The sequence below is a fragment of the Plecotus auritus genome (genome assembly GCF_963455305.1).
Source record: "Plecotus auritus genome assembly, chromosome: 1".
Lineage (NCBI taxonomy): Eukaryota > Metazoa > Chordata > Mammalia > Chiroptera > Vespertilionidae > Plecotus > Plecotus auritus.
Genome location: NC_137770.1, coordinates 73,028,792 through 73,055,834, shown reverse-complemented (window position 1 = coordinate 73,055,834; position 27,043 = coordinate 73,028,792). Strand labels below are relative to the sequence as shown.

Below are 27,043 nucleotides of genomic sequence, written 5' to 3'. Positions count from 1 at the left end.
ACAGCATTCGGTGAGTAGGGGGAAGCCAGGTAAGTGTCCATGCTGGGTCCCATCCTGGCTTGGGGACCAAAGGGAGGGAGTGCAGTGTGGGCTGTCAGGCTGCCGCTCCCCGCCCCACCCCCCACCCCCTCAGCCCTCCACCGACCAGCTCCCGCGGAAAGCTCTGATGTTCCCTGCGATGGTGGGAGAGGGTATGTGGGTGTCAAGGACTCACAGACCAGACTCTGCTGTCGGCTGGAAATGGATGAGGGTTCCACACTCTGCTTCTGAGAAAGGTGAATTAGGAGCTGGAGTGGGGGGCGGTAGGTAAAAGGGAGAAAAGAGGAAAAAGAGATGCGGGTGAGGGGTTACGGAGCCAGGACCGACCTTGCTTGAAAGGAAAGGAGACGTGGCAGGCAGGGAAGTCGGAAAGATGAGGCAAGGGCGGGAGGGGCTTCTCAGCGGTCGGGGCCCTTTCGCTGGAGTCTGGGGCCCTTTCTGCAGGAAAGGGGGGGTTGTCCTCGATTGATTTTTGTCTGGTCTTCCCGAAGCTTTGCCCAGGGGGCAGCAGCCGCTGGCGAGGGTGGGGGTGTTCCTTGGCCCACAGTTTTCTCCAGTGGGTGCTAGGGAGGAGAAGGGGGAAGAGGGATGCAGAGGGGTTACGGCCAGGGCGGGGACAAGATTTCTCTGGTGGGGGTAGCAGCTGGGGGATTGGGACTTCAGGGTCGGGTCACCATGGGATGCGGGCTCAGGCTATGCAGACGAAGAAAAAAATACAAGAAGCCCGGAAAGAAAACCACCACCCGCCACCACCCTTGGCACCGTACCCCTCCCCCCAGGCCCCACCACTCCCCGCACCGCCTCCCCCAGCCGCCTCGTGCTGCCCCCTGCGTTGGGACGACCGACCCACGGTTCTGATTGGCCGGAGACTGGGAGGGGGAGCCGAGGGCCGGATTGGCTGGCGGGGCCAGCGCAGGGCGGGGCGGCTGATTGGCGGAGCTGGCCGAGGGGCGCTCCGCTGATTGGCTGGGGACGAGGAAGCAGGAAGGAGGGTGGCGGAGGCTCCGCTCTTGGGGAGTTTGTGGAGGAGCCGCGAGCGGCGTAACGGATCCCGGAGCCCGGCCCCCGCCGCCCGCCCGTCCGGCTGCCTGCCCCGCCCGTCCGGCCCTCGCCGTCCGCCCGCCTCGGCGCGCCCGCCCCCCCGACGGCCCCGCCCGGCCTCGGCCCCCGCTCCGCCCGCCCGGCCGCGGCCCCCAGGAGGAGGCGCTGACGCAGCAGCGTGGAGCCCGGGAATTGAGCGCCCCCGGGGGGTTCCAGCCGCCGGATTCCAGCCCGGCTGGGGCCTGCGGGCGCCCAGAGCCGCGCCGTCCGCGCCACCGTCCCGGTGAGCTAAGGGCTGGGGTCGAGTAGGGGGGAAGGGGCGAGTGGGCAGGAGAGAACGAGCAAGGGAGGCGGACGAGTGAAGGGGAGATGACCGGCCGCCCGTCAGCGCGCCCCACCGAGAGCGCCGCGCCGCCGCCCCCGCCAGCCCGGGAAGGGACGGACGGACGGACGACGCGAAGCAGGTGCGGCCGCCCGCTCACTCGCGCCGCCTCCTCCCCAGGGTCCCGCGCCACAGTCCCGCCATCGGGGAGCGCGGCACGCTTCGAGGTGACAGCCCCGGGGGTCTCTCGCTTCGATGGTCGGGGGCGGGGTGGGTGGCGGCCGCAGGGTGGCAGCTCGGCCGTGCGGCGGCGGCGCGGGCGTCCCGGGCCGCGGAGGGCGGGAGGACGCCGGTTGTTTCCTCGCCGCTGCGTAGCCGGCTCGCCTCCGAGTGCGCGGGCGGCGAGGCCCCGGCCCCCCCGCGCCGCGCCCCCTTCCCCCGCCGCACCCCCTTCCCCCGCCGCACCCCCTCCCCCATCGCGGTCCCCGAGGCTAGGGGCCGAGGCCGGAGGCGGCGCCGCGGGATTGCCCGCTCTGGGTGGGGGGCGCTCTCCCGCGCTGGGAGCTGACCGGTTATTGCTGGATGGGGGGCAGGGGATGGGGGCCGCGCCGGGGCGGGCGTTAGTGTAGACCCGACCGGATCGGACTGAGAGGAAGGGAGGCGCCGAAGACGGAAGGGAACCGGTTCGAGAAGCGAGTGTGGGCCGCGGGAGGCCCGGCGGGGACCGTGCAGAGCGGCGGCCGAGTCCGAGGTGGGGCGGAGGGATCGAAGTTGTCAGACCGCCTCTAAGTGACAGCAGGACCCCGTGCTCGCGGCCCGGCCTGGTCCTGCCCTGCCCGCCTTGCCGCCGCTCCTCTGGGGCCGGGTCAGGTCGGGCCCAAGGGGCCCGCTCGGCGTTGAAGCGCCGGACAAAGGCGGCGCCGGAGTGGGCGCAGGTGGTGGCGTCGGGGAGGGGAGCGGGTCCGAATGACCCACCCCGAGGGGCGGGCGACAGGCCCGTACTCTGCCCCGAGGACTGCGGGGGGCCGGGGTGCCCGCCGGGAGGAGCTGTGGCACTGGTTCACCGCCCAAGCCGCGGATCGCCTGGAGGTTCTAGAAAGAGTGGGGGTCGACCCGGTCAGGGTGGAGGGGCATAGGAGCAGAGGTGAGGGAGCGAATACGGTGGGCCTGGCAGGTAATGACGAGGTTGCTGAACTCACCTAGGCAACAGTCCTGTGAACCACTACAGCCTGCCAAGAATGAGGCTTTCAGCAAGCAGTCTGCCCATGGGCAGAGGTTTAATCCCACCTGGGACATCTCCCAGTCACCCATTGTCGACAGTTTTAAGAGGACAGACATCAGTTGCATTGAGGACTAGGAGACACCCTCCAGATGTACTCCAGCAATCTATCTACAACTGCTTTCAGCACTGAGGCAGAAATTTAATGATTAAAAAAGGCTTCCAATCCCTTTTCTTTGTGCCACCTGAGGGACTTTACTTCCTACTTTTCTCCATCCCATGTCTTCCCCAAAAGGGCCCCGGAGGGACAACATGTCCTGGAGGGACAACCTTGTACTTGGCCAGCTGGAGGACACTTTGGAACTAGTGGCTTAAGCTATGAGTTCCTCTGACCCCACCAGTGACCATCTCTAAACTAGATGCTGTTTTCCCATTTGTAAAAACCCACTCAGAGCTCCCCTCACGTGATCCCAAAATGGAAGAGTTGGGGACGCAAAGATAGAGACTCAGGGTGTTCAGAATGCAGACTTTTGCTGAGAATCTGGGTTTGAGTCCCACCTCAGATAGGTGTTGGTTAAGAGCTGCTCCCAGTTGTGGTTGGCTGTAATCTCACTCTGGGAAAGCTGCCTGTCAGCCTTGCTTAGTATGGGCATGGAGTTAATTTATGCCCACTCTCCATCTTCCCCAGGAGGGTCTAGACCCCAGCCTGAGTGAAGTTGAGGCTTGTGAGATGAGATGCGTTACCTCATGTGAGAGATTAAAGTTTGTTCTGAGATAATTTAATTGTATGTCTAAGATTCAGAAAATGATGAAGGCCCTCGTGCCTGGTCTGGAGCTATACAGTATGTGATTTCTTTTGGTGGCAATAAGAAGAGGGTAACCTGGTCTGGCCACTGGATGTAAAGGGTAATTAATTGCCACAACAGTGGTTTTCCTCTTTGACAGGCTCTTACCTGACAGGAGTCTCATGTCAGTGAGCTCAAGTGTTTAGGAGGGTTTACTCTGGAGAGGTTAGCCAGTGAAGAGTTTCTGTCGTTTATATCTTCCTCCTTTTCCTTTCTGTTGTCCTGCTGTTCCCATGTCAGACCTGTGTTGTCATGGCCTCCCTTTTCCTCTGGCTTCCTCTAGTCCATCTGACCCAGTCTCTCCACAGCTGCTAGGTCATTCTTCCTAACGCACTTCTTCCCCCTGCTCCCATTTCCCTGCAGCCTGATCCTTGACAGTTCCCCTATGACTCTCCTCTAGCCATGTCATCCACATTTATCTTCCTGCATCTTTGCTCCTGCTGCTTTCCATAGTTGTCCCCAGTGAAGAGCCCTTTGCCTTCCTCTCCTCCAGTCTAAACCCTATACCTCCATCCTCTCCCTGTCACTCAGACCACTCCAGGCCAATCTTGAGTGTTAAACGTGTGTGTGTGTGTGTGTGTGTGTGTGTGTGTGTGTTGTGCCCTGGTGGAGTGCTATTGCTTTTATTGAATGAGTAAATGCAGTTGACTGCTTAGTTGGGTGGGAACAGATGGAAGCCTTCCCTTCTGCTTTCCCAGCAATGCTCAGTGTGGAGCTCTTCGTATGGCTTCCAACCTTTTCTGTGAAAGGGTTATAGTGGGGCATCTTTGGGATCTTCAGCATGGGGAACAAGTGAAGTTTAGCTGTTTCTGATATTCTGGCTGGTGAAAAATCTGTCATGGATTGCTCACATGACACCATATAGATATGAATTAGAAAAAGACTATAATCCTGTTTTTCTCCTACCTCACCAGGCCATTCCCTTCACCCAGCTTTGCTGCTCTTATGCAATCTTCCTGTTGTCCATGCTAAATGAATCCATATGTTTTATCTCTTCTCAATCCTGGGTGTAAATAGGGAGAAAACAGGGTTCTGACAACAAAAAAGAAAAGGATTCCTGGGTTTGACCCATGGATGGGACTTTGGGCACTGGTGTTGGAAGAGGTGTTTATAGGGGCATTGCTGACATGGGAGGTAGGGTTAGCCCCATACTGGACCCCTCAGAAAGGAGAGCTATGATCCCAGCTGTCTCAGAACTTCAGTTTTTGTTTACCGTCAACCCTGGACCATGGGGAAAATGGGAATGAGGACTGGTGACTGGTTTGAGTCTAGACATTGAAAAAATAAATTCTACATCCATCCCCTTTCCCCAAAACCTCCCTTTTGTGCCCCAGTTTGATGATTAATGGACCAGCATTTCCCTTCCAAGCTGGAAGGCTACCCCTCACAGTTGCCATGGCAATGTAGACCGCTCCCCGTCAATTAAAAAAAAAAAAAAATCCTACTTCTCTCCTCTTTGCTTCTGTAGCAGGAGACAAGCTACCTCAGAATATAGTTCCTGGGCTCTCTCCTCAGCTACTCAGGCTGTTTTTGCTGTGTGTTCTAGAATATAGACCTTCCTCTCTTTCTGGGGTTTTCCAGTTTCTTCACCCTGAGCAAATTGTGCCCCTCTTAGATCCAACAAACCCTGAAATAATTCTATAAAGAAGCAGAGAAAATTAATATTTTTTTATTCATCTGCCGTGCAAATGAAAAAACCAGAAATAGCCCTCCTCTAACTTTTTCTTTGAATGAGTAAATGCAGTTGACTGCTTTTTATTAGGTTAAAAAAACAACCCTCCACACCTTCTCTGGTATATAGGGGTATAAGTTGGGGAACATTTTGACATCCATAAAGGAAGTTTCAGTAAACCTGAAAGGAATTCAGCTTCCCAATATACTTACTTTACATTGGCGTTCTATAGGGATTTTTCAGTTTATGTATTTTCATTCATCTCTACCTCTCTGTCCCAATATTCAGGAGGACTTGTGTGTTTTTATTTTATCTGTTCTTATTCCTCTTGGCCTTGCTTGGGCAACATCTGGCCTCAGTGCCCTATTGCAAGGTGAGTCATTAAAGAGAAAAAAATCTTAAGGGAAAAAGGTCTCTGGAATTGAGAAGTAGCCTGTGTTGAACTAAGACTGCCAGCCGAAGCTGCCAGGTTTATAGAGCATTATACAGACAGCCCCAACATTAAAGGGCCTCCTTTTTATGAATGGGTTGGGAAGAATGTAAATAAAGCAGCATCTCTCAATGGGGAAGCATTTTACATAAGCAGCACTACCCCAGTCTAAGTATTTATGGGCATTGCTAGCACAATCTGGCAGGACTCACTTGCTTTGTGAACTTGCTGATGTGCTTTGGAGGGACGAGAGTATGCTTTGATACTCAGGGCGGACCCAGCACTCCTGCTCTGCAGGTCCCTGGCCTTGACTTGATGGGCCAGCTCAAGGCTAGAAGTGCCTGTTCACTCTGAAAAGATGGGAAATACAGAGTTTAATCAGAAGTTCATGATGAATGAAAGCACTGGCTCTGACACCTGGGGTCCTGAGATTCTGCAGTTCCTGACGCTTTGTGCTGCTTCAATCTCCCCAGAACAGGGGACAGAGAGGACCTGGATGATGAAATCTGGCCTGGTTTTATGGGAGGCACCTAACTGGAGTAAAATAGACTGGTTTGAATTTCAGTTTATGTTTCCCCTGCCCACCTCCTGGTACAGCCACTAATGAGCAGTAAACTGGCTAACAGGGAGGAAGAGTAGTGGCAGCCGGCCTACTCAGGACCAGATGAAGAGCTGCTGAGCACCAACGGGGCCCTGGGGTTTCACTGAGGGGAATTGGTACCCTGCCTTAGGCAACTTGGTCTAGAAAATTGGGGATGGGAGAACTGTAGGTTTGGTGAGCAGGCCTCAGGGCAGTCCTGTCCAGGACTTTGTTTTGTGTCCTGTGAAGGATTTTCATCCAGATTCCATCTTTCACAGTGTGATACACTTGCAAGGGTGGTTGGTTATTCACCTGATTCAGTGTCCCCCCCACATACACCCAAAAAGATAAAAAATAACTGTCCTTGAGGTCCACTGCAAGCCTGATCTACCAGGAATAAAAGAATGGGTTTGTCTCTTAGTCTCTCTGAGATGTAAAATGGGAACTTTTTTCCACGGCACCATGACCAAGTTATCTGAATGAAAAAAATGACAAGTGACTTTTCTTAATTAACAGGATGGATGCAGACTGGAACTTGGGTTCTACATCTTCTTTCTCACATCAGTTTTTCTAAGGGATTTGGGAGGAGGTGCTTCCCTGTCCTCAGTTAAGGCAAAGTGACCTGTTGCATTTCTGCTTTTTGTGACCTGGAGTGGTATTGACTGCTCCTACTTCCAATCCATCTCCACTGCCTGTTTGGGCTCTCCACCCTCCCTTGATGCAGCTTTCAGTTTCCTGCCTGCAGAGGAGAAGGGTGGACCACACTTAGGTCCTTTTCCAACTGCAGCTACCCGTCTGAAATGTTTGGGGGAATTTCAATTTATTAATCACATTCTTATTTGGACAAGTAGTGTAAAGGTGAATTACCTGTTTTTAGAGGACCTTTATAGAAATCATGGGAAAGGTGTTAGGGTGCTGCTTGATGCCAGGATATCCTGACAAGTATGCCAGAAGGGAAGATTCATATTTCTACTATAGATCCTCCTCAGAAGTGATGGGTGTCCTGTTGTGTGCCTGGAGGGGTTCACACAGTGTGGACATAATGTAAAAAATAATTATAAAATTGATGAAATGACTGTAAGACATGATCTTCAGAGAAAATTGAAAGGACTTGGATTTATTCGGTCCCAAGGGAGGAGGAGGCCAAGGGGCAGTTACTATGTCATCTCACATTAAGGTGGCTGTTTGGAGCATGACCAAATGTCAGTCTTCATTGCAGTTCAGACTGGAGGAAGGATATTATACCTGATTAAAGAGGTATCGTTAGATGTGGGAGGGAACCCTGTAGATTTTTTTGGATTTACCATAAAATCAAAACAAGATGCTTTTGAAGCCTTTGCAAAAACCCTTTCTAGGATATGAAATGGGTTTGTTTTCAAAAAGTGCATGTAAGCCCTCGCCAATTTGGCTCAGTGGATAGAGCATCGGTCTGCGGACTGAAGGGTCCCAGGTTTGAGTCCGGTCAAGGGCACATGCCTGGGTTGTGGGCTCATTCCCCAGTGTGGTGTGTGCAGAAAGCAGCCGAGATCAATGATTCTCTCTCCTCATTGATGTTTCTATCTCTCCCTTTCCCTTTCTCTCTGAAATCAATAAAAAATATATAGTTAAAAAAGGGGGGCATGTAAGAATTTATTGGGATCTTTGAGCAGACTTTTCTGTAGAAAGTTTGTAAAATTATGTTTATGTTTGTAGCTCCGCGATGCAATTTAATTGGAATACACCTTCAATTCTTTTATGATGAAAAATTAGGAAAAACTATTAATGTGTTGATGCTAATAATTAAAACAGCACAGAAGAACAAAATTGAATTTTCAAGTTGAACTTGAATGTTGGTCTGTGACCCAGCAGCTGTCCTCTGTTGCAGGGGTGGTGTACAGAAGGTAAAAGAATTTGCCTCTTTGTACCACTGTTTTCTCCTTTTTCAGATGGGGTAATAACTATCCTGTGAGGACAAATGAGACTGAATGTAATGTGTTTAGCTGGTGGCAGGCGCATAGTGAGTGCTTGACAAACATGAGCCATCCTGTTATACCTGAAGCCTCTGGTGTATCAAGAATTCCCTACCTTGCACACTTAGGGGATTCAGGGTCTGAGAATGCTAACTCTGGTTCTTTGCTACTGAGTTCACCTTAATATTCATGACATTCTTTGTCTTGATAGAATTGTGCCTCTCTAGCACCAACCTTGCTCTTTTAATGGTTTGGGATAAGAAGTGAATGAAGTCCCTGCCCTTGATTCCATGGGACAGCTCTTGGCTAGAAGTGCCTGTTAACCCTGAAAAGATAGCTGGGCAGGTTGGGAGAGAGAAGAAAGAAGATGGTAGTGAAAGAGGGTTGTGCAGTGTAAATATAAGAGATTTCCTGAAGTAGTCCTATTGAACATTGGCTTACACTGAAGAGGCTCCCGGGGACGGGGGAAAGTTTGAGGGTCAGAGTTTCTTGTCCTGGGCTCCAAGTGATGCCATTAGTCTAGAGTAGAAATATATGGAATGGGACACGTGGGCAGCCAGATCTTCATTTAAGTTCTTACTAAGTCCTGTGGATGGAATTTAGTGGTAAGGAAAACAGAGCCTACCTGTCCCCATAGAGCTTACATCCTAATGGTGGTGGCACTAATAACTTAGTTAATTAGTTAGGTGTAAGATACTCAGTTGGGTGTCCATAACTCTGGTAGGCTCTGCTTTGTGGTTCTGCTGGTGCTGGTGGAGCATTGGGAAGGCCTGTCTTGTGTCTTGTTCCTCATGGCTGGTTGATTCAGGAGGTTAGCACACCTGCTGGAGATGCTGAGGGCAGAGCTCCCATCTCTGCTTGGCTGGACAGTTTCTTCTGTCCAGGACAAGAGAGCACTTCCAGTCTTGGCAAGCCTTCTTAGAAATCTAAATTGTTAGTTCTTGGAGTCTCCTGGTGGTTAAACCAACACATATCCTTTGCCACTCCTGGGTATGGGCCTGGAGCAGGCTGGTGAGCTATTGTGTTTTTTGAAGAATGGTGCATTAGTAACATGAGGTTTCCACCTGATTCTGCTGAGAGCTGTTGCTGAGCTTTGGGGAACCCAGCCCTATTTCTGTTTTATTTATCCCACATTGTTAACTGCCCAGAACAAATGGGTCTTGCTTCAGGAGGAGATTTGCTTCTGGCTTAGCCTGGGCACTGCTGGGTCTGGGTGGGAGGGGCTGAGGAAGCTTAGCCTGGGCTCCGTGTCCCCCTCCTGAAATGTCTCATGGAACCAGTAGGACAGAAGCTGAGGAAAGGGGCATTTGTCTCCTGCCTCAAAAAGACTTCAGCTTTTGTCTGTTGCCCCTTCCTGCATCCAAATGTTTGTGAAGCCAATTTCTCAGTGCTGCCCACTCCCTACTGGGCTTTTGTTCCGCCAGTACACCTGGCATGAAGGAGGCCCTATGTCTGAATGAAGTTCTAGCTCAAGTGTGCCCTCTGTGAAGCTGCAGTGGAATGAGAGCTTCTCTCCACTGAGTTCCAAGCACTTCATCACAGTCCCTGTCACACTTTCTTGCCCTCTGTCTTCCTACCAGCCCAAAGCTCCCAATTTCTTAGGCTTTTTTTTTTTTTTTGCATGTTTCTTTCAGCACTTAACCTAATACTTGAAATATAGGGGGAAAGAATGAGCTTGTATTGAGCACCTTTTGTATACCAGGCACTCTGCTAGGCACTTGACACATTCTTATTTAACTTGATCCTCATAACAACCTCGTTGTGTAGACAAGGAAACCAAGGCTCAGAGAAGTTCAGTTCATTGACCAAGCCCACTAGGATTAGCAGCAGCACCAAGAGGATTCCAGCAACATATGAGCTTTGCCTCCACTGTGTTGAGCCATGGCAAGTAGTCAGTGAATGTTGGCTGACTGAGCAAAGGTCACAGAGGTGCCATGGGCCTGGGAATGAGCCGCAGTGCTCTGGCTTAGTTGGACCCACACCTGCAGGTATAGGTCTACCTCGGCCATATAGGAGCTGTGCACTGGGAAGAAGCTAGGGGAAGGCAGATTGCTTCAAGTAGGGGTATGTGCCTTTAGAGAAAGCCATAAAGGCTAGCTTTGTACTGTACCTGATTACTTTCTAATTTGTCAGGTTAGAGTTTCCTAAAGCAGAGCACTGTTGTATGACTAAAATACAATGCTCTCTGCCCACTGTCCTAGCTCAGGGGTCTGTGTGTATACATCAACTTCTAGATCTGAGGGTACACTGTCTCTCTCTGCCCACTATCTGTAGGAAGGACCTTGCCCTATGAGTAGGGCACTGGCAGTTTCCAGTGAGGAGGAGATTCCACCAAATCTACTGTTAATATACAGGGGTGGGCAAAAGTAGGTTTATAGTTGTTCATATGGAAAATACAAAAATTAATAAGATTAAACTGTTTTGAATACTCAAAACTGTAAACCTAATTTTGCCCTTCCCTATAGGTTTATGCTTAATTACTATTCTAACATAAAGTGGGGGAGTCCCACTTTATTATAATCTGAGTTAAAACTCCCTTCCCTCCCCATTAAGATTTGTGTTCCTTTACAGCAGGGGTGGGGAACATCTGCCCTGTGGGCTGTATAAGGCCCGAGAAATCATTTGGTCTGCCCCTGCCAGGGCATTAGAGGTGAGTTAATTAAATGTTTGACCAGCCCATAGAACATCGGCCTGTGGACCAAAGGGTCCTGGGTTCGATTCCAGTCAAGGGCACATACCTTGGTTGCTGGCTCCTCCCTGGCCCAGCCCCTGGTTGGGGCTCATGCAGGAGGCAATCAATCGATGTATTTTCTCACATCAATGTTTCTCTCTGTCTTTCTCTTCCACTATCCCTAAAAATCAATGGAAGAATATCCTCAAGTGAGGATTAACAAAACAAAACAAAACAAACAAAAATGTTTGACCAAATATAGCAGGCTAATTTTTAAAATTGATAATTTGTATGGCCCGCAAATCCTATCTAATAAAAGAGCAATATGCAAATTAACCATCACTCTGCCACACCCACAAGCCACGCCCACCAGCCAATCAGGAGCAAATATGCAAATAAACCCAACCAAGATGGCTACAGGCACAGAGAGAAGGAGGGAGGCTTGGGTTTCCCCGGCAATGGAGGAAGCCAAGCTTTCCGCCTGCCCTTGCTGGCCTAGGCCTCCACTCAAGGCTACAAAGTTTCAATGATAGAAGATACATAAACCCAAACAGAAATGGCGGCAGCCACAGAGCTGGAAAGAGCAGGAGGCTAGGGTTGCCCGCGGCAATGGAGGAAGCCAAGCTTCTGCAGCCCTGGCCTCCACTTAAGGCTACAAAGTTTCAATTATAGAAGATACATAAATCCCAATAGAAATGGCTGCCGCCACAGAGCAAGCAGAAGGCTTGGCTCTGCTCCAGGCTACAAAGTTTCAATTGTAGAAGATAAATAAACCCCAGATACCAGGGCCTCCACTTGGGTCACCAGGGGGCGTGGCCGGCCTGCAAACCACCACAGGCCCCTCGCCCAGGCCGCCCCACGCCCCAAGGGAACCCCCACCGTGATCCAGGACACCCTTCAGGGCAAACCAGCTGGCCCCCACCCGTGCACCAGGCCTCTATCCTATCTAATAAAAGAGTAATATGCAGATTGACCATCACTCCAACACACAAGATGGCTGCCCCCATGTGGTCAAAGATCCTGCCCCCATGTGGACACAAGATGGTCACCACAAGATGGCCAGCAGGGGAGGGCAGTTGGGAGAGACCAGGCCTGCAAGGGAGGGCAGTTGGGGGCAATCAAGTCTACAGGGGAGGGCAGTTAGGGGTGACCAAGCCAGCAGAGGAGGGAAGTTGGGGGCAACCAGGCCTGCAGGGAAAGGCAGTTGGGAGGGACCCAGGCCTGCAGGGGAGGGCAGTTAGGGGTGACCAGGCCTGCAGGGAGGGCAGTTAGGGGTGACAAGGCCTGCAGGGGAGGGCAGTTAGGGGTGACCAGGCCTGCAGGGGAGGGTAGTTAGGGGAAAACAGGCTGGCAGTGGAGCAGTTAGGCATCAATCAGGCTGGCAGGGGATTGGTTAGGGGGTGATCAGGCTGGCAGGCAGAAGCGGTTAGGGGCAATCAGGAAGGCAGGCAGGCGAGCAGTTGGGAGCCAGCAGTCCTGGATTGTGAGAGGGATGTCCGACTGCCCGTTTAGGCCTGATCCCTTGAGGGGTCCCAGATTGGAGAGGGTGCAGGCTGGGCTGAGGGACACACACCCCCGTGCACGAATTTCGTGCACTGGGCCTCTGGTGATGTTATAAATATCCAAATGGCCCTTGGCAGAAAAAAGGTTTCCCACCCCTGCTTTCCAGTTGCAAGAGATGGGATGTCTGGTTTTGCATTTGGAGCTAGAGTTAGTGGAGGTTCTGAATACTTGGGTGCAGTTCTGGGCTTGTGTGTCTGGGCTGTCCTACTGGGATGGCCAGAGTGGACAGGAGTAGTCAAAGACAGGGCCAGCTGCACCCCAGGCCCCACGTGGTGTGGGTATGGATCTTTCCAACCGGGCTGCTCCTGTGTCACTGGGCTCCAGGGAGCCCCCAGTGTGAAGGGTGAGGAGCAGGTGGTCTGACAGGCTGTAGATAGGCTTGGTGCCTCTGGGGGACAGGCTCAGCTCTTCAAATGGCTGCCAGACCTGAGGGCATCTATAACACAAGCTGAGTCCAGGGGGTTCAGGCCAGTTCTCTTTGGTTGGGAGCCCCTTGCTTCCTGCCCGGGTGTTTGTAGGATCCTAATCTGATTTCATAGTGAATTGAGACCCTGAAGTAGTGAGTAAGGCAGAATGGGCACGAGGGAGCTGGAGCCCTGGGGCAGTCAGATGGCGGGGACAGGCAGGATGCAAGCCCTCTGACCCCATTCCTGGGCCTTTAGCATCTGAGGAGCTCCTCTTTCACTGTAGTTGTTTCCCAGTGTGGAGCTGTAGTTCAGGGTCTCTTGGGATGCAGTTTTTGCCCCTGTGCTCTTGCTGTATTATAAACTGAATCTCCCCACAATTCATCCCACAGTGGATCCTGCATGGGAAAGAAGCAGTGTCTCCATCAATCTCTAAGGTTGATACTTTGGTGTTTTCAGTGGACTAGTAGCAGAGCAGAGTTGAGGTGCAGCCTGGGTTTTCAGATTTCCCACAGAGGAAGCTTGACTCCTACTGTGGGGAACCATTGAGGCCCAGGGCAGGCCTACCTCTGTCTGTGGGTTTGGAAGCGGGGAAGGATGTTGGTTCCTCCCTTGTAGGTTTGTGCACAGTGACTCTATCATCCTTACCATCACTCGTAAGTAAGGTTCATTTTGGTGTATCCTTTTTAGATGAGGAATCTGGAATTCAGAGAAGAAAGTTGCACTGAGGGCCAGAGCTGGCCTTTAAATCCAGGTCTGCCTGACTAAAAGGTTTGGTTCTTTTACTCCACCAGCTCTTGGGGATACCAGCCACATCTCTGTACCTCACATGATCATAAGAATTACAGCAGCTTCACCTCTCTGGTTTTTTTTAAATTTAATAAATGTTTATTGTTCAGATTATTACAATTGTTCCTCTTTTTTCCCCCATAGCTCCCCTCCACCCGGTTCCCACCCCACCCTCTGCCCTTACCCTCCCTCCCCCACTGTCCTCATCCATAGGTGTATGATTTTTGTCCAGTCTCTTCCCGCACCGCCCACACCCCTTTCACCCGAGAATTGTCAGTCCACTCCCTTTCTATGCCCCTGATTCTATTATATTCACCAGTTTATTCTGTTCATCAGATTTTTTATTCACTTGATTTTTAGATTCACTTGTTGATAGACATGTATTTGTTGTTCATAATTTTTATCTTTACCTTTTTCTTCTTCTTCCTCTTCTTAAAGAATACCTTTCAGCATTTCATATAATACTGGTTTGGTGGCGATGAACTCCTTTAGCTTTTTCTTATCTGTGAAGCTCTTTATCTGCCCTTCAATTCTGAACGATAGCTTTGCTGGGTAGAGTAATCTTGGTTGTAGGTTCTTGCTATTCATCACATTGAATATTTCTTGCCACTCCCGTCTGGCCTGTATAGTTTCTGTTGAGAAATCAGCTGACAGTCGTATGAGTGCTCCCTTGTAGGTAACTAAGTGTTTTTCTCTTGCTGCTTTTAATATTCTCTCTTTGTCTTTTGCTCTTGGCATTTTATTTTTATTTTATTTTTTTATTTTAATAAATCTTTATTCAGATTATTACAATTGTTTCTCCTTTTTCCCCCCATAGCTCCCCTCCACCCAGTTCCCACCCCACCTTCTGCCCTTACCTCCCCGCCACTGTCCTCATCCATAGGTGTATGATTTTTGTCCAGTCTCTTCATGAACCCCCCATACCCCTTCCCCCCTGAGAATTATCAGTCCACTCCCTTTCTATGCTCCTGATTCTATTATATTCACCAGATTATTCTGTTCCTCAGGTTTTTAATTCACTTGATTTTTAGGTTCACTTGTTGATAGATATGTATTTGTTGTTCATAATTTTTATCTTCACCTTTTTCTTCTTCTTCCTCTTCTTTAAGAATACCTTTCAGCGTTTCATATAATACTGGTTTGGTGGTGATGAACTCCTTTAGCTTTTTCTTATCTGTGAAGCTCTTCATCTGCCCTTCAATTCTGAATGATAGCTTTGCTGGGTAGAGTAATCTTGGTTGTAGGTTCTTGCTATTCATCACATTGAAAATTTCTTGCCACTCCCGTCTGGCCTGAATAGTTTCTGTTGAGAAATCAGCTGACAGTCGTATGGGTGCTCCCTTGTAGGTAACTAACTGTTTTTCTCTTGCTGCTTTTAATATTCTCTCTTTGTCTTTTGCTCTTGGCATTTTAATTATGATGTGTCTTGGTGTGGTCCTCTTTGGATTCCGTTTGTTTGGGGTTCTGTGCGCTTCCTGGACTTGTAAGTCTATTTCTTTCACCAGGCGGGGGGAGTTTTCGGTCATTATTTCTTCAAATAGGTTTTCAGTATCTTGCTCTCTCTCTTCTTCTGGCACCCCCATAATTCTGATGTTGGTACGCTTGAAGTTGTCCCAGAGTCTTCTTACACTGTCTTCAATTTTTTGGATTTTTTTTTTTTTTTTTGCTTTTTGCTTTTTCGGTTGAGTGTTTTTTGCTTCTTTGTATTTCAATTCTTTGTCTTGATTTTTGTGTTCCTCTAGTCTGTTTTTGGGTCTCTGTATAATATTTTTTATTTCAGTCAGTGTATGTTTAATTTCTAGTTGGTCCTTTTTCATATCTTCGAGGGTCTCGTTATATTTATCGGCCTTTTCTAGGGTATTCATGAAAAGCCTTATAACCGTGGTTTTGAATTCTGTATCCAGTCGTTTGTTTTCCTCCATTTCTTTCGTTTGTGATCTGTTTCTTTGATGCCGCATTTTCACTGTTTCCCTGAGTTGGTAGGGTAAATTTGTGTGCTAGGTTTTCTATATGGCCCAGTGGGTCGGCCTCCCCAGTTAACCTGAGGTGGACACTCTTGGTGCACCCCTTTGTGGACTGTGTGTACAGCCTTGTTGTAGTTAAGCCTTGATTGTTGTTGGTATCACTGGGAGGAATTGACCTCCAGGCCATTTGGCTGTGAGGATCAGCTGTGTCTACGCTGGGAGAACTTCTGTGCTGGAGACAGCCTTATGAGACAAGACTTGCAAAAGCCTCTGTATTCAGCTTGGATGGGGCAGAGTCTCAGGGCGGAGCAGACAGCACTGGTTTCCCATCAGCCCTGCCCTATGAGGCCCCTGTGTCTCAGTCTCCCGTGGTAATCTCTGCAAGCACCTCTGAGAGAAAGCCGCCCTCAAGTTCTGCCCACTGCCAGACAGTCCAGTTTCTCCCCGAATGAGTCTGGGTCCCCAGAGTCTCGCCTGGAACTGGAGTTCAGCGCAGTCGGGAGCTTTTGTCTCCCTCCCGCTTGAGAAAGCCAGCCGCGTGCTCAGTTGCCAGTCCTCTTCTCGCGCGCGCCTCCGTACCTCTGCCTCCTGCAGCTCCTCTGAGTCTCAGTGTGCTTTTCTCTTTCCTCTAGTTGTAGAATTTCCACTCAGCCAGTCTTCCTGTGCTTCTGGTGATGTCCGTCTTTTAGTTGTAGTTTTGGAATTGTTGTGTGAGGCAGCAATTTAGGTGTTTACCTATGCCGCCATCTTCACCTCTCTGTTTTTTTCCATGAAATAGCATCAACTAAATTAAAATGAACAGGAACCTGCCTTTGTGCTCTTGCTCTTCTCTGATAGAAGATTGAAGAAACTCAGTGCTCATGAGAAAGTGTTATTCCTTCAGTAGGGGAGGGAGGTGATTCCAAGAGAGATTGCAGAGTAAGGCAATATTTAACTCGGTGCCAGTTCTGTGGCTTTAGGTATAATTGGGAGGTAGCTTGAGTCAGGGCTCTTCTTGGACCTTTCTCTGGTGACCAAGTGGGTCCTTATCTAACACCCTCTTGAATACGCCCCTCCCATTAAAAATAAATAAAAAAGCCTGAAGGGCAAAATTTTTAAAAATTGAATGAGAAAACAGGAGAGAAAGACACATCAATTTGTTATTCCACTTATGCATTCATTGGTTGATTCTTGTATGTGTCCTGACCAGGGATTGAACCCACAACCTTGGCATGTCAGGATGACCCTCTAACCAACTGAGCTACTTGGCCTGGGCCTGAAAAGCAAAATGTAAAATGCAGTGGATAAGAAAGGTTTCAGAAAGGGCAGTAGGGCAGAGCCCCAAGTCTGGGGGTGGGGGGTGTGGCCTAGAGCTGGGTAAGTAAAGGGAGAACCCTGGCCAAGGCTCAGGACCTTTTCCTGCTATAGACCAGCCTCTGTTCTCTGGACCTGCCTATTCAGGTTTTCCCCTCAGTCGTGCCCTACAGGCCACACTTCTCCAAGCCTCTGGCCCTCCTTTGCTCACACCTTGGATGTGCTCCACCTGGCTGGTGAGGAGTGGGTGCACAGTGCTGCTGAGGTTTGAGGGCAAAAGACCAGTCCTCCTCCCCTTTCTATTTCTGTGGAAATGACTTCCCCTAGCACAGTGGTCGGCAAACTGCGGCTCGCGAGCCACATGCGGCTTTTTGGCCCCTTGAGTGTGGCTCTTCCACAAAATACCACGGCCTGGGCAAGTCTATTTTGAAGAAGTGGCGTTAGAAGAAGTTTAAGTTTAAAAAATTTGCCTCTCAAAAGAAATTTCAATTGTTGTACTATTGATATTTGGCTCTGTTGACTAATGAGTTTGCCGACCACTGCCCTGGCAGACGCTTCTTTGACACTCCAGCTGGGCCTGATCTCCCCCTCGATTTTGAGACCTGAAGTGCCTGGGGCTGAGATGGCTCCTTGGCTGTCTTTAGAGTACACTTGTGATTTTGCCCCTGGCTGGGGTGGCTCAGTTGGTTGGGCATCTTCTCATGCACTGAAAGGTTGCTGGTTGATTCTTGATCAGGGCACATGCTTGGGTTGTGGGCTTCATCCCCAGTAGGGGTCATGCAAGAGCCAGCTGATTGATGTTTCACTCTCACATCAATATTTCTCTTTCTCTCTCTCTAAAAATCAATGAAGAAATCAACCAAAGACCTTGTATGCATATATGTATAACCCATGGACACAGACAATAGGATGCTGGAGACCTGGGTGGGGGGACGGTGGCAGGGGGGGGCTGGAGAGGCTCGATGGGGGAAAAGGGGGAACATATGTAATACTTTCAGCAATAAAGAATAATTTTTAAAAAATCAATGAAAATATTTTTGAAAAATAGAGTACACTTGGGATTTTGGACTGAATATGTGGCTTGCTGGCTATCCTTCATGGTAGTTGAGTATTTGCTCTTCAGAGCTGGGAACAGTCAGACTGGTTTTCTTCAGTGAGAGCTTGCTTGACATGATCTAAGTGAGTAGTAATATGCTCTGGAAATCCCTCCTAGGAACCTTCCCCCAAGGGGACCTGGACTGCCTGTGCCTGGGAGGACAGAGCTTCCCAGAGAGGAAGAGGGTAATGCTGAGAGAACCCAGGCACCCTGTCTCTTGCAGTTACCGAAGTTCCTGATTGAGCTGGTGTATAAGTGGGAGAGGCAGGAGAGCAGAAGGATTGGCAGAGCTGGAATGAGAACCAAGCCTACTGCTTTCCAGGGTTGTCTTTCTCCAAGGAGTTGGGTCACCCCCTGCAGGCCAAGAGCTCCACCCAGTCCCACCTGGGAAAGGGGGAAGCTGTAGCCCCAGCTTCAAAGCATGACTCACACTTGCTTTCCTCAGTTTGGAGTGCAATGAAGCAGGCAGCAGAGACCCCAGCCTCTTCTCAGGGTGATGAGTGACATTGCAGCCTTAGGCACCACATGAAAGTTAAGAGTTTTGCAATGTGCCTTTGATGGCCTGGGGTGTTTTTAGTGGATGACGGGGATTTGGCAGAGTCAAGGGAGGCTAGCAAGAGGCTCTTATGCTTGATTTGGAAATGTGACACGTCCTCTATGATTTAGAGGCTTCCCTGGATAGTCAGCCAGAGAATCAGGGCATCAGTATGGAGGGATTAGAGACAGGAAGGGGACAAGGGGTGTCCCGGAGGGACTGGAGGTAAAGAGAGGGATACTCTACAGGGCAGGGGAAAAGCAGGGACAGACCAATCACCCTCAGTTAAGAGCTCTTTTGCTCTTTCGTTTTCCAGGCTTGAAAACACCTCCCTGTGCTCCCTCTCCTTCCCATCCACCCCCTCCTTGCTCTCTATTTGTCCGTGTCCTTAAAGGCCACGAGCCCAGGTGACCTAAGCCTTGGCTCCCTGCCATTGTCAGGCCTGACTCCTCTGGTAACTTGGGGCCTGTTTAGGGGCTTTGGCCCTTGCTCCGCTGTGTGGTCTGTTCACTGTCCTCCATCTCCAGGCCCTCTGGGGGTGGGAGAGGGCTGGGTCTAAGCTTTCCTAGGAAATACAGATGTGTTTCTCCTTGTTGCTGCTCCTCCACCTCTGGCACAGGGGTATCCTGCATTTGAGAAAAGAGCTCATGAGTTATAAGTAACTGGGGTGCTTTTAAGCTTGAAAGGATACATTGCTAATCAGCATGCTGAGCAAACAGGGATGAGTGGTCACCACGATCAGAAGCAGGAGTCTAAAGGAGCCTAGCAGATGCCTGGGATTTTTTAGGACCTCTCCTGTCTGTGCTTCAGGAATGAATGGATTTACCTTCTGTGACTCTGAGTCATGCCTGGGGTCTGGTCTCTGGGCAGTGGCAGGTTCCCCGCATTGTGGCCAGAGCAACCCTGGGCATCCTGCTTCTCTTTTCCAGTTTTCCGCGTTCTTTCTCAGGCGTGAGGAGCACCCATGCTGCCCTGGTTTTCTGAGCATTCTGTCTCAACTAGTGCAGTATGTCTCAGGAGAATAGGTACTCAATGACCCCAGCCATTGACCCAAGGACACTGGAGCTAGCTGGGAAGGGCTCTGGAATCCCTGGGAGCCCTCAGGCCTGGGACTTTCAGGGTTAAATCTTGGCCCAGCAGGAGTTCTCCCAGCTCCTGAGTTAGAGTGAGTGTGAACAACAATTACAGTGGGAAAATAAAGATGGAAAGCCTAGGTCTACTGGATGGGGAGGGGGTTGCAGGGTGCCAGGGAGGGCAGAGCCTAATCTAGCACCTTACTTGGCAGCACCTTGCTTTGGGTTGGGGAGTAGGTGAGGAGTAAGCCACTCAGTAGTCTATGACCACCGACAACTCCCCTTCCCACTACTCTATTGCCTTGGCCATAACAGCTTCTAGCGCACACCTAGCTCTGGCCTCCCTCATTCAGAATGGGGTCCAGGCTGCCCCAGGTATGTTGGGGATGGGGGGAAGTGTTTGACAAGCAAAGTTAGGGGACGGTGCCTGGGCATGGGCATTTTTTTGTCAGGGGCTCTGGGCTTCCTGGTACTCAGGCCATCCTGCCTCTTGCCTGGAGTCTTGCCTATCAGGTAGAAGACCTGCAGGATAGGGCAGGATTAACAAGACGCTTCCATTAGCCTCCTGAGTTAGTTCTTCTCCATGATACTTTCTTTTCCCAGCTCTTAGTGGCTGTTGGGGGAGTCTTTAAAGATGTACCACACTAGTGTGTGGTCTCTGTGTTTTCCCCCAAAAAATGCTGGCCGTAGCTTTACTGACATTCCTTCCCTAGGCACTGGCACTATTTAGGCTGCCCTTCACTGCAATCCCCTGAATCAAGGTGGGTCTGGCTCCTAGGGCTGACTGAGACCTCCCCTGACCACCGACTCCTCAAAGCCAGACCTTCACCCTTCCTTGACTTTTCCAGCAAGACCAGATTATAGCTGTCAGTCCTACGTGCTCAGCAGGGCGTCCTCACAAGCTGGACTCTGCCTCCTCCATGGCCCAGCAGGCAGCTTCCTCATCTCAACTCCTCACGGTCCATCTCCTTATCATCCTGTGGCCAATCTTAAAAGCCCCATCAAGGGGGAGGGGGTTGGTAATATTTTTTAAGAAATAGATGGACTCCCACCACCCAAGCCCCCATCCTGGCTCAGTGTCTTCAGAGCCTCTTCCTGGCTAGAGAAGAGTAGCTAGCCGGAGAAAAACAATCAGAGAGAATTAAGAGCTTTGCCCCTCCATGCTCCTGTCTTCTGACCCTGAGGCCTGCATTGTTCTGTAGGCCCTTAGTTCAAAGAAGGGCCCTAGGCCAGTGGTCGGCAAACTGCGGCAGCCGTGGTGTGCAGCTCTGTTGACTAATGAGTTTGCTGACCACTGCCCTAAGCTAAAAGAAGAATGGGGCAGCCCTAGCTGGTTTGGCTCAGTGGATAGAGCGTCGGCCTGTGGACTGAAGGGTCCCAGGTTTGATTATGGTCAAGGGCACATGCCCAGGTTGTGGGTTCAATCCCCAGTAGGGGGCGTGCAAGAGGCGCCAATCAATGATTCTGTCATCATTGATGTTTCTATCTCTTCCTCTTCCTTCCTCTCTGAAATCAATAAAAATATATTTTAAAAAAAATAAATAAAAGAACGGGGCAGCCATTCCTGGCACAGCTGCTGGTACCCTGACCTCATTGAACGTTTGTACTCTGGAAAAGGAGCCAGTGAAAATCCAGGCTGGAGATGGGGTAAGGGTAGGCCAGAGTTACTGTAGGTGGGGCTGGATAGGCTGCAATGGGGGAAAAAGCAGGGCAGGGCAGGGCAGGCTTTTCTCATTGCCTTCCTTCTGTCCTGCAGATTGGAGGTACTTCATGACACACACTCGGAGGAAGTCCCTTCCCATGCTGAGTTCGGGCCCCATTGGCCGCCGGGAGCCCCTGCAAATGGAAGGCAGCAATATGGAGCAGGGGGCAGAGGGTATGGACCCAGGCATGCCTGAGAGCCCAGGGCACCCCACAGGGCGCCGCAAGAACTACCCACTGCGTAAGCGTCCCTTGGTTCCTGAGAAGCCCAAGGCCTGCAAAGTGCTGCTGACCCGCCTGGAAAATGTGGCCGATCCACGGAGTGCAGATGAGGCTGATGAGCTGCCCCCTGACCTTCCTAAGCCCCCCAGCCCAGATCCATCCAGTGAGGACACTGGCCTCACCCAGCCCCGCAAGCGGCGCCTGGCCTCCCTCAATGCCGAGGCCCTGAATAACCTGCTGCTGGAGCGAGAGGACACCAGCAGCTTGGCGGGCAGCCGCCGCAGTCGAGGGGGAGACCACCACCACAGTCGGGACCGTGACAGGGCCACTGGAGGCTGGTCTTCCAAGAAGCGGCCACGACTGGAGGACCACGGAGGAGAAAGTCGGGATCTGTCCCCAGAGCCAGCGCCGGATGAAGGTGCCCGCCGAGATGGTGACCTAGCTCCCAAGAGACTGGCCAGCCTGAATGCAGCTGCCTTCCTAAAGCTGAGCCAGGAACGGGAGCTACCCCTGCGGCCACCTCGTGCCCACCCAGAAGCAGACAGGCGCTCCACTGAGCCACCAGCACTGAAGGCTCTGAGGCCAAAGTGGGCCAAAGTCAATGGCAAGAACTATCCCAAGGCCCAGCAGGGGGTTGGCTCTGGGGAGGCTGCAAGCCCACCCAGCTGGCAAGGGTGCCCTGAGGAGCCATGGTTATCTGCAACCCCTCATGGACCATCCAGTCAGCTACCTTACCAGCCCCTGAGCAAGGCTCTGGAGAGCCCCTTAGGGCTGCGCCCCCACTTGCCCCTGCTGATGGGTGGACAGGCAGCCCTGAAACCAGAGCCTGGGCGCCCAGGAGAGGAGTCACCTGCCCCCAAGCAAGAACTGCACCAGCCCTCTTTTCCTACACCCCAGCTGTCCCTCCTGCCTATGCCTGGCAACCCCGCCGACTACAGTGGGCTGTGTGGTCGGCCTGAGCTCACTGCGCTAGGCAGCTTCTACCTGTATTGCAGCCAAGATGGGCTGCAGTGTGGGGGCTACTCCCCATGCCCCATGCTTCCTGAGGGCAAGCTGTCCCCAGTGGCTGCACCTACCGAGGGGCCCCTTGTAGCCCCGAGCTCAGTGCCTGCGGGCACCCCTTTCCTGCACCCTCCCTGGGGCTCTCACTACTGTTCCAGCGAGGATGCTGAAGTGAATGGCTATAGTATCTGTGAAATGTTGCCCCCTTCTCTTACCCACATTGGCACTACCTGTGGCGGCTGTTCCTACAAAATGCCTTTTGCAGCAGGTAAGCCTTCCTGAGGATGGGATGTACCAGAGAGTCTCTGAGACACAGTGTCCCAGGAGCGTGGGTTGTGGGCTCCTTGAGGTATTACTGCATGGGAGGCAGGGACTTTGAAAGGGGAAGACTTCCCTCGTTTTGTGCCCCAAGCCTAGGAGCAGTTCCAGGAAAGGGGCCAGTGTTTAGCTTTTAGCAGCCCTGCTCTGTCCCCACTGTCTATGGAGAGATTTCTTGGCCTGACAGCATTGGCTGCCATAGGTAGCATTGTCATGGTGGAGGGGACAGGAGGGGCCTCTTCCCTCCCCATTGGGATTGCCAATCTTAGACTCTGAGTAGCAAGTTATTAAAATTAGGGCTTTTGCCAAATTGTTTCCATGTCCCTTCTGTCCTCCTTGAAGAAAGCTAGAATTCCTTACTTTCCAGGAGCCCAGACCATCTGCATGCCAGCCAAGTACAGCATTCATAGAAAGGGTGGGGGTTACAAGGTCCAGTAGGTGATGCCAGCTGCAGTAGAACAGCTTTACCCTGGCTATACAGGCTTTGAAAGAGAAGAAGTGCCCAGACTTAGCGTCACCTTGCTAGGGGTGGATAGGGTGGGCACACTCTAAGAACAGAGTTCCCTGGCACTGACAGGGTGCTCTCAGGGCCTGTGGCTTTGGTGTCTGCCTTCCTGGCAAGACCCAGACACCTGAGAGGCTCGTGATGCAGCTGATGAGACACCCCCACAGTGATCTCTCTCCCCCCAAATTGGCAGGAGTGTCCTCACATACCTCTCCAGGCTCCCTTCCTGGCTCCTGAGTGGAAACAAATGATCAGAGCCATCCTGCCTGGCAAGTTGGCCCTGCTGCTGGTGAAGTGAGAGGCCAGGCCTTCCCAGGCTTCCCCTCCCCCATACCCCTCTTGTAGGGGGTCTATAAAACAACTTTATAGACCAGTTGACTCTGGCCAGACTGGTTGTTTCAGCTTCCGGTGTGAGTTGGAGTTCTAAGAAATGAGAACAGGCTTCTTCTTGGGCTTTTTCTTCTCTTTTGGACCACTTTCCAAGTCTAGACACCTAACCTGTGGGACCCAAGGTCCTTACCCTCTTGTCCTGGGACCGTGTGTAAGCACCATGTGCCAGGCACTGTTCCAAAGCACTTTACAGATGGGAGGCCACGTGGCATGTAATTGAGCATAGACTGTGGAGCCAGACTTGGAGTGAAATGTTCTCTGCCACCTCCTTAGTCACGTGACTGGGACCAGCCAATAACTATTCAATGTCCCAGTTTCCTTAATTGTAAAATAGGAATAATGGTACCTGCCTCATAAGGTTGTTGTAAGGATGAGGTGAGTTAATACATTGATAAGAAAAACACCTAGAACAGACTACATATTTGCAACTACTATTGCAAGGCACTGAGAGGTCAAGTGACTTGCTTGAGGTCACACAAGTAAGTGGCAGGTTTGGGATTCATATCCTGAGCTGTCTGATTCTAGCTCCTCTGCTCCTAAGCACGGTGGAAGCCTTAGAGAAGATTAAGTCACAGCTAGAAAGGCTGTTCCCATTATCCACCGCCTTTCTTCTTTCAGGTTAGAAGGGAAGATGGAGATGTCTGTGGCCCAGTCTCCAAGGCCAAGAAAACCCTTGGCTAGACACTTTGACAATCCACCTTAAAGGCCCCTGACCCAACTTGTCACCTCAGTAGCCTTTGGGTTCACACTTAGAATTAAAATAGAAGCAGGCTCTGAAAGCAGAGAGGCCAGGGTGGGGTTACTGCTTGTCCTTACTTGTCCTGACCTTCTTTCTTCTTTTCCCAGAAGGCTGCAGGTCCCTGGGCCAGCTGGAATTTCCTCTTCCAGAAGCTGGCCACCCAGCCTCACCTGCCCACCCCCTCCTGGGATGTCCTGTGCCCAGCGTGCCACCTGCAGCAGAGCCCGTCCCTCATCTTCAGACCCCCACCTCAGAGCCTCAAACAGTAGCCCGTGCATGCCCTCAGAGCGCCAAGCCTCCTAGCGGCTCCAAGTCAGGTTTACGCACAGGCTCCAGCTGTAGGCACACTGTGAGGAGCAAGGCTGCCCGCAGGCCCAGCCATCCCAAGCAACCACGTGTCCAGCGCCCACGCCCACGCCGCCATCGCCGCCGCCGCACTAATGGCTGGGTACCTGTTGGGGCTGCCTGTGAGAAGGCTGTCTATGTCTTGGTGAGTACCAACTCTTAGCTGATGGAGGAAGAGAGGGTGACATTGGGGACATAGAACTTGAAGTAAGTTGCGTCTCAGGAATCCTGGCTCTAGCTACTCTGAAAGGTGACAAGGGGCTCCAGCTCATTTGTGTTCCAGGAACCAGTCATGTTGGCCCAGCCTGCTCCTCTGTCCTGTACTGATCCTGTACTGTGCACCTCAGGGAGGTCAGAGGATGCACACAGACACAGCTGGTGGCTGCCATCTCTGTCTCTGACTCTCAGGGAAATTACCTGAAGTGTTTTCATCCCTCATCCCTGCTCATGCTGTCCCTTCTATTCTGGATTTTAAAATGGAGGACTTTCACTCGTCCAGGTGGCTCAGTTGGTTGGAGCCTTGTCCTGTACACCGCAAGAGTTGCGGGTTCGATTTCCAGTCAGGGCACATTCCTAGGTTGTGGGTTCAATTCCCTGTATGGGAGGCAACCAATCAATGTTTTTCTCTCTCTCAAATCAATGAAACATATTTTCATTTTCAGCCCTAACCGGTTTGGCTCAGTGGATAGAGCGTCGGCCTGTGGACTCAAGGGTCCCAGGTTTGATTCCGGTCAAGGGCATGTACCTTGGTTGTGGGCACATCCCCAGTAGGGGGTGTGCAGGAGGCAGCTGATTAATGTTTCTCTTTCATCAATGTTTCTAACTCACCCTCTCCCTTCCTTTCTGTAAAAAATCAATAAAATATATATATTTTTAAAACAAAACATTTTCATAGAGCCTTTTTGGATAAGTATGTGTATGGAAAACTGGGATAGGCAGAGAAAATCGGTGATATAAGAACATCTGGGATGATGAAAAGGATGTTGACTAAAATTTATTAAGCACTTCTGAGGTGCCAGAACTGTGCTAATTACATGCATTATCCACTTTCATCCTTACCACTACCCTATAAGGTACATACCCATGTTCCTTTAATTATCCTCATTTCACAGATGAGGAAACTGAGGCTTAGCAGTAGTAAGTAATTTATCTAAGGCTATACCACCTACAGTGGTGGTTGAAGGCCAAACCTGGACTATCCCATTAGGAAGCTTGAGTACCTACCCACTGCTGGGGATTGGAGTGAGAGAGTTGGTTATTGGGGTATGGTAGTCAGGGTGCAGCCCCACAAGCCTTTTTATATCATTGCTTTATTGCACAGGATGAACCAGAACCAGCCATTCGAAAGAGCTACCAAGCGGTGGAGCGACATGGAGAGACCATTCGAGTCCGGGACACTGTCCTCCTCAAGTCAGGTCCACGAAAGACGTCTACACCTTATGTGGCCAAGATCTCTGCCCTCTGGGAGAACCCTGAATCAGGTAACCCCCCTACCTGGAGTTTGACCTGCCACTAGTCTCTCCATGTTTTTGGCACAGTCTGCCTTCCACTCATCCAGGGTCTGTCTGCTACCGAGGGCTACAGACAGATGGCCTTGTCGCTTAGGTTGGATCAGCTTATTAACCTTTCCAGCCACCAGAACCTGGGCACCTCTCCCCCTTCCTCACCTGTCATTGCTTCCTCCCCCCGCCCCCCCCTTCATACCTAATGGCATTCCAGGCTTCTGAATGCCAGGCTTGGCTTGAGGCAGAGGCTCAGCACTGGCCCAGCGCTGAAGTTGGATGAGCCTCCAGGGCAAGTGGCCAGCCTGCCTGCTGAAGTAACTCTGGGGTTGCCAGCTCAAGCCATGACTGCTTCTCTTGTACCCCCAGGAGAGCTGATGATGAGCCTTCTGTGGTATTACAGACCAGAGCACTTACAGGGAGGCCGCAGTCCCAGCATGCACGAGGTGAGTTACCAGGCAAATGGAATGGGGAAGGCAGGGTTTGGCAGAAGGAGAGGTTGTAGCATAAGGAGTTGATACGGGGTAGACAGCCGTGGGTAGTCAAGTCCCTAGACTTGTTACCTTGGATACCAGAGAACTTGGGGAAGGGCCTGGGTTTCAGCCTCTTTCCCCCAATTCATGTTTCAGAGGGTTAGGGGAAGTGGAGCGGCATACCCAGCCCCCTTTGATGCTGTCTGCAGCATGAGAGGGAGGGGGAGAAAGACTTCCTAACATTCCTTAGCACCAGACCCAGTGGTGTGCTAGAAGTGGTAATACCCTCTGGGTGTGGTTCCTGCCCCCCACTCTCCATCTGAGCCTGCTTTTACTCTTTCCCTTGGGGACATTTTGGGAA

General features: G+C 51.2%; 1 protein-coding gene across 4 annotated transcripts in view; it reads left to right on the top strand.

Annotated features, from left to right (window-relative positions):
* Positions 1–1,240: 1,240 nt before the first annotated feature.
* Positions 1,241–27,043, top strand: part of BAHD1 (bromo adjacent homology domain containing 1) — a 30,133-nt gene continuing 4,330 nt past the window's right edge. For 2 of the 4 annotated variants that reach the window (XM_080651335.1, XM_080651332.1), the window contains exons 1-5: positions 1,241–1,363; positions 21,242–22,678; positions 24,470–24,852; positions 26,029–26,188; positions 26,579–26,655. In XM_080651335.1, coding sequence (XP_080507461.1) covers positions 21,256–22,678; positions 24,470–24,852; positions 26,029–26,188; positions 26,579–26,655 — 2,043 coding nt within the window. In that variant the 5' untranslated portion in view covers positions 1,241–1,363; positions 21,242–21,255. Of the gene's footprint in view, positions 1,364–1,405; positions 1,545–21,241; positions 22,679–24,469; positions 24,853–26,028; positions 26,189–26,578; positions 26,656–27,043 lie in introns of those variants that run through there. The other 2 variants (XM_080651334.1, XM_080651333.1) reach the window with 2 other exon arrangements.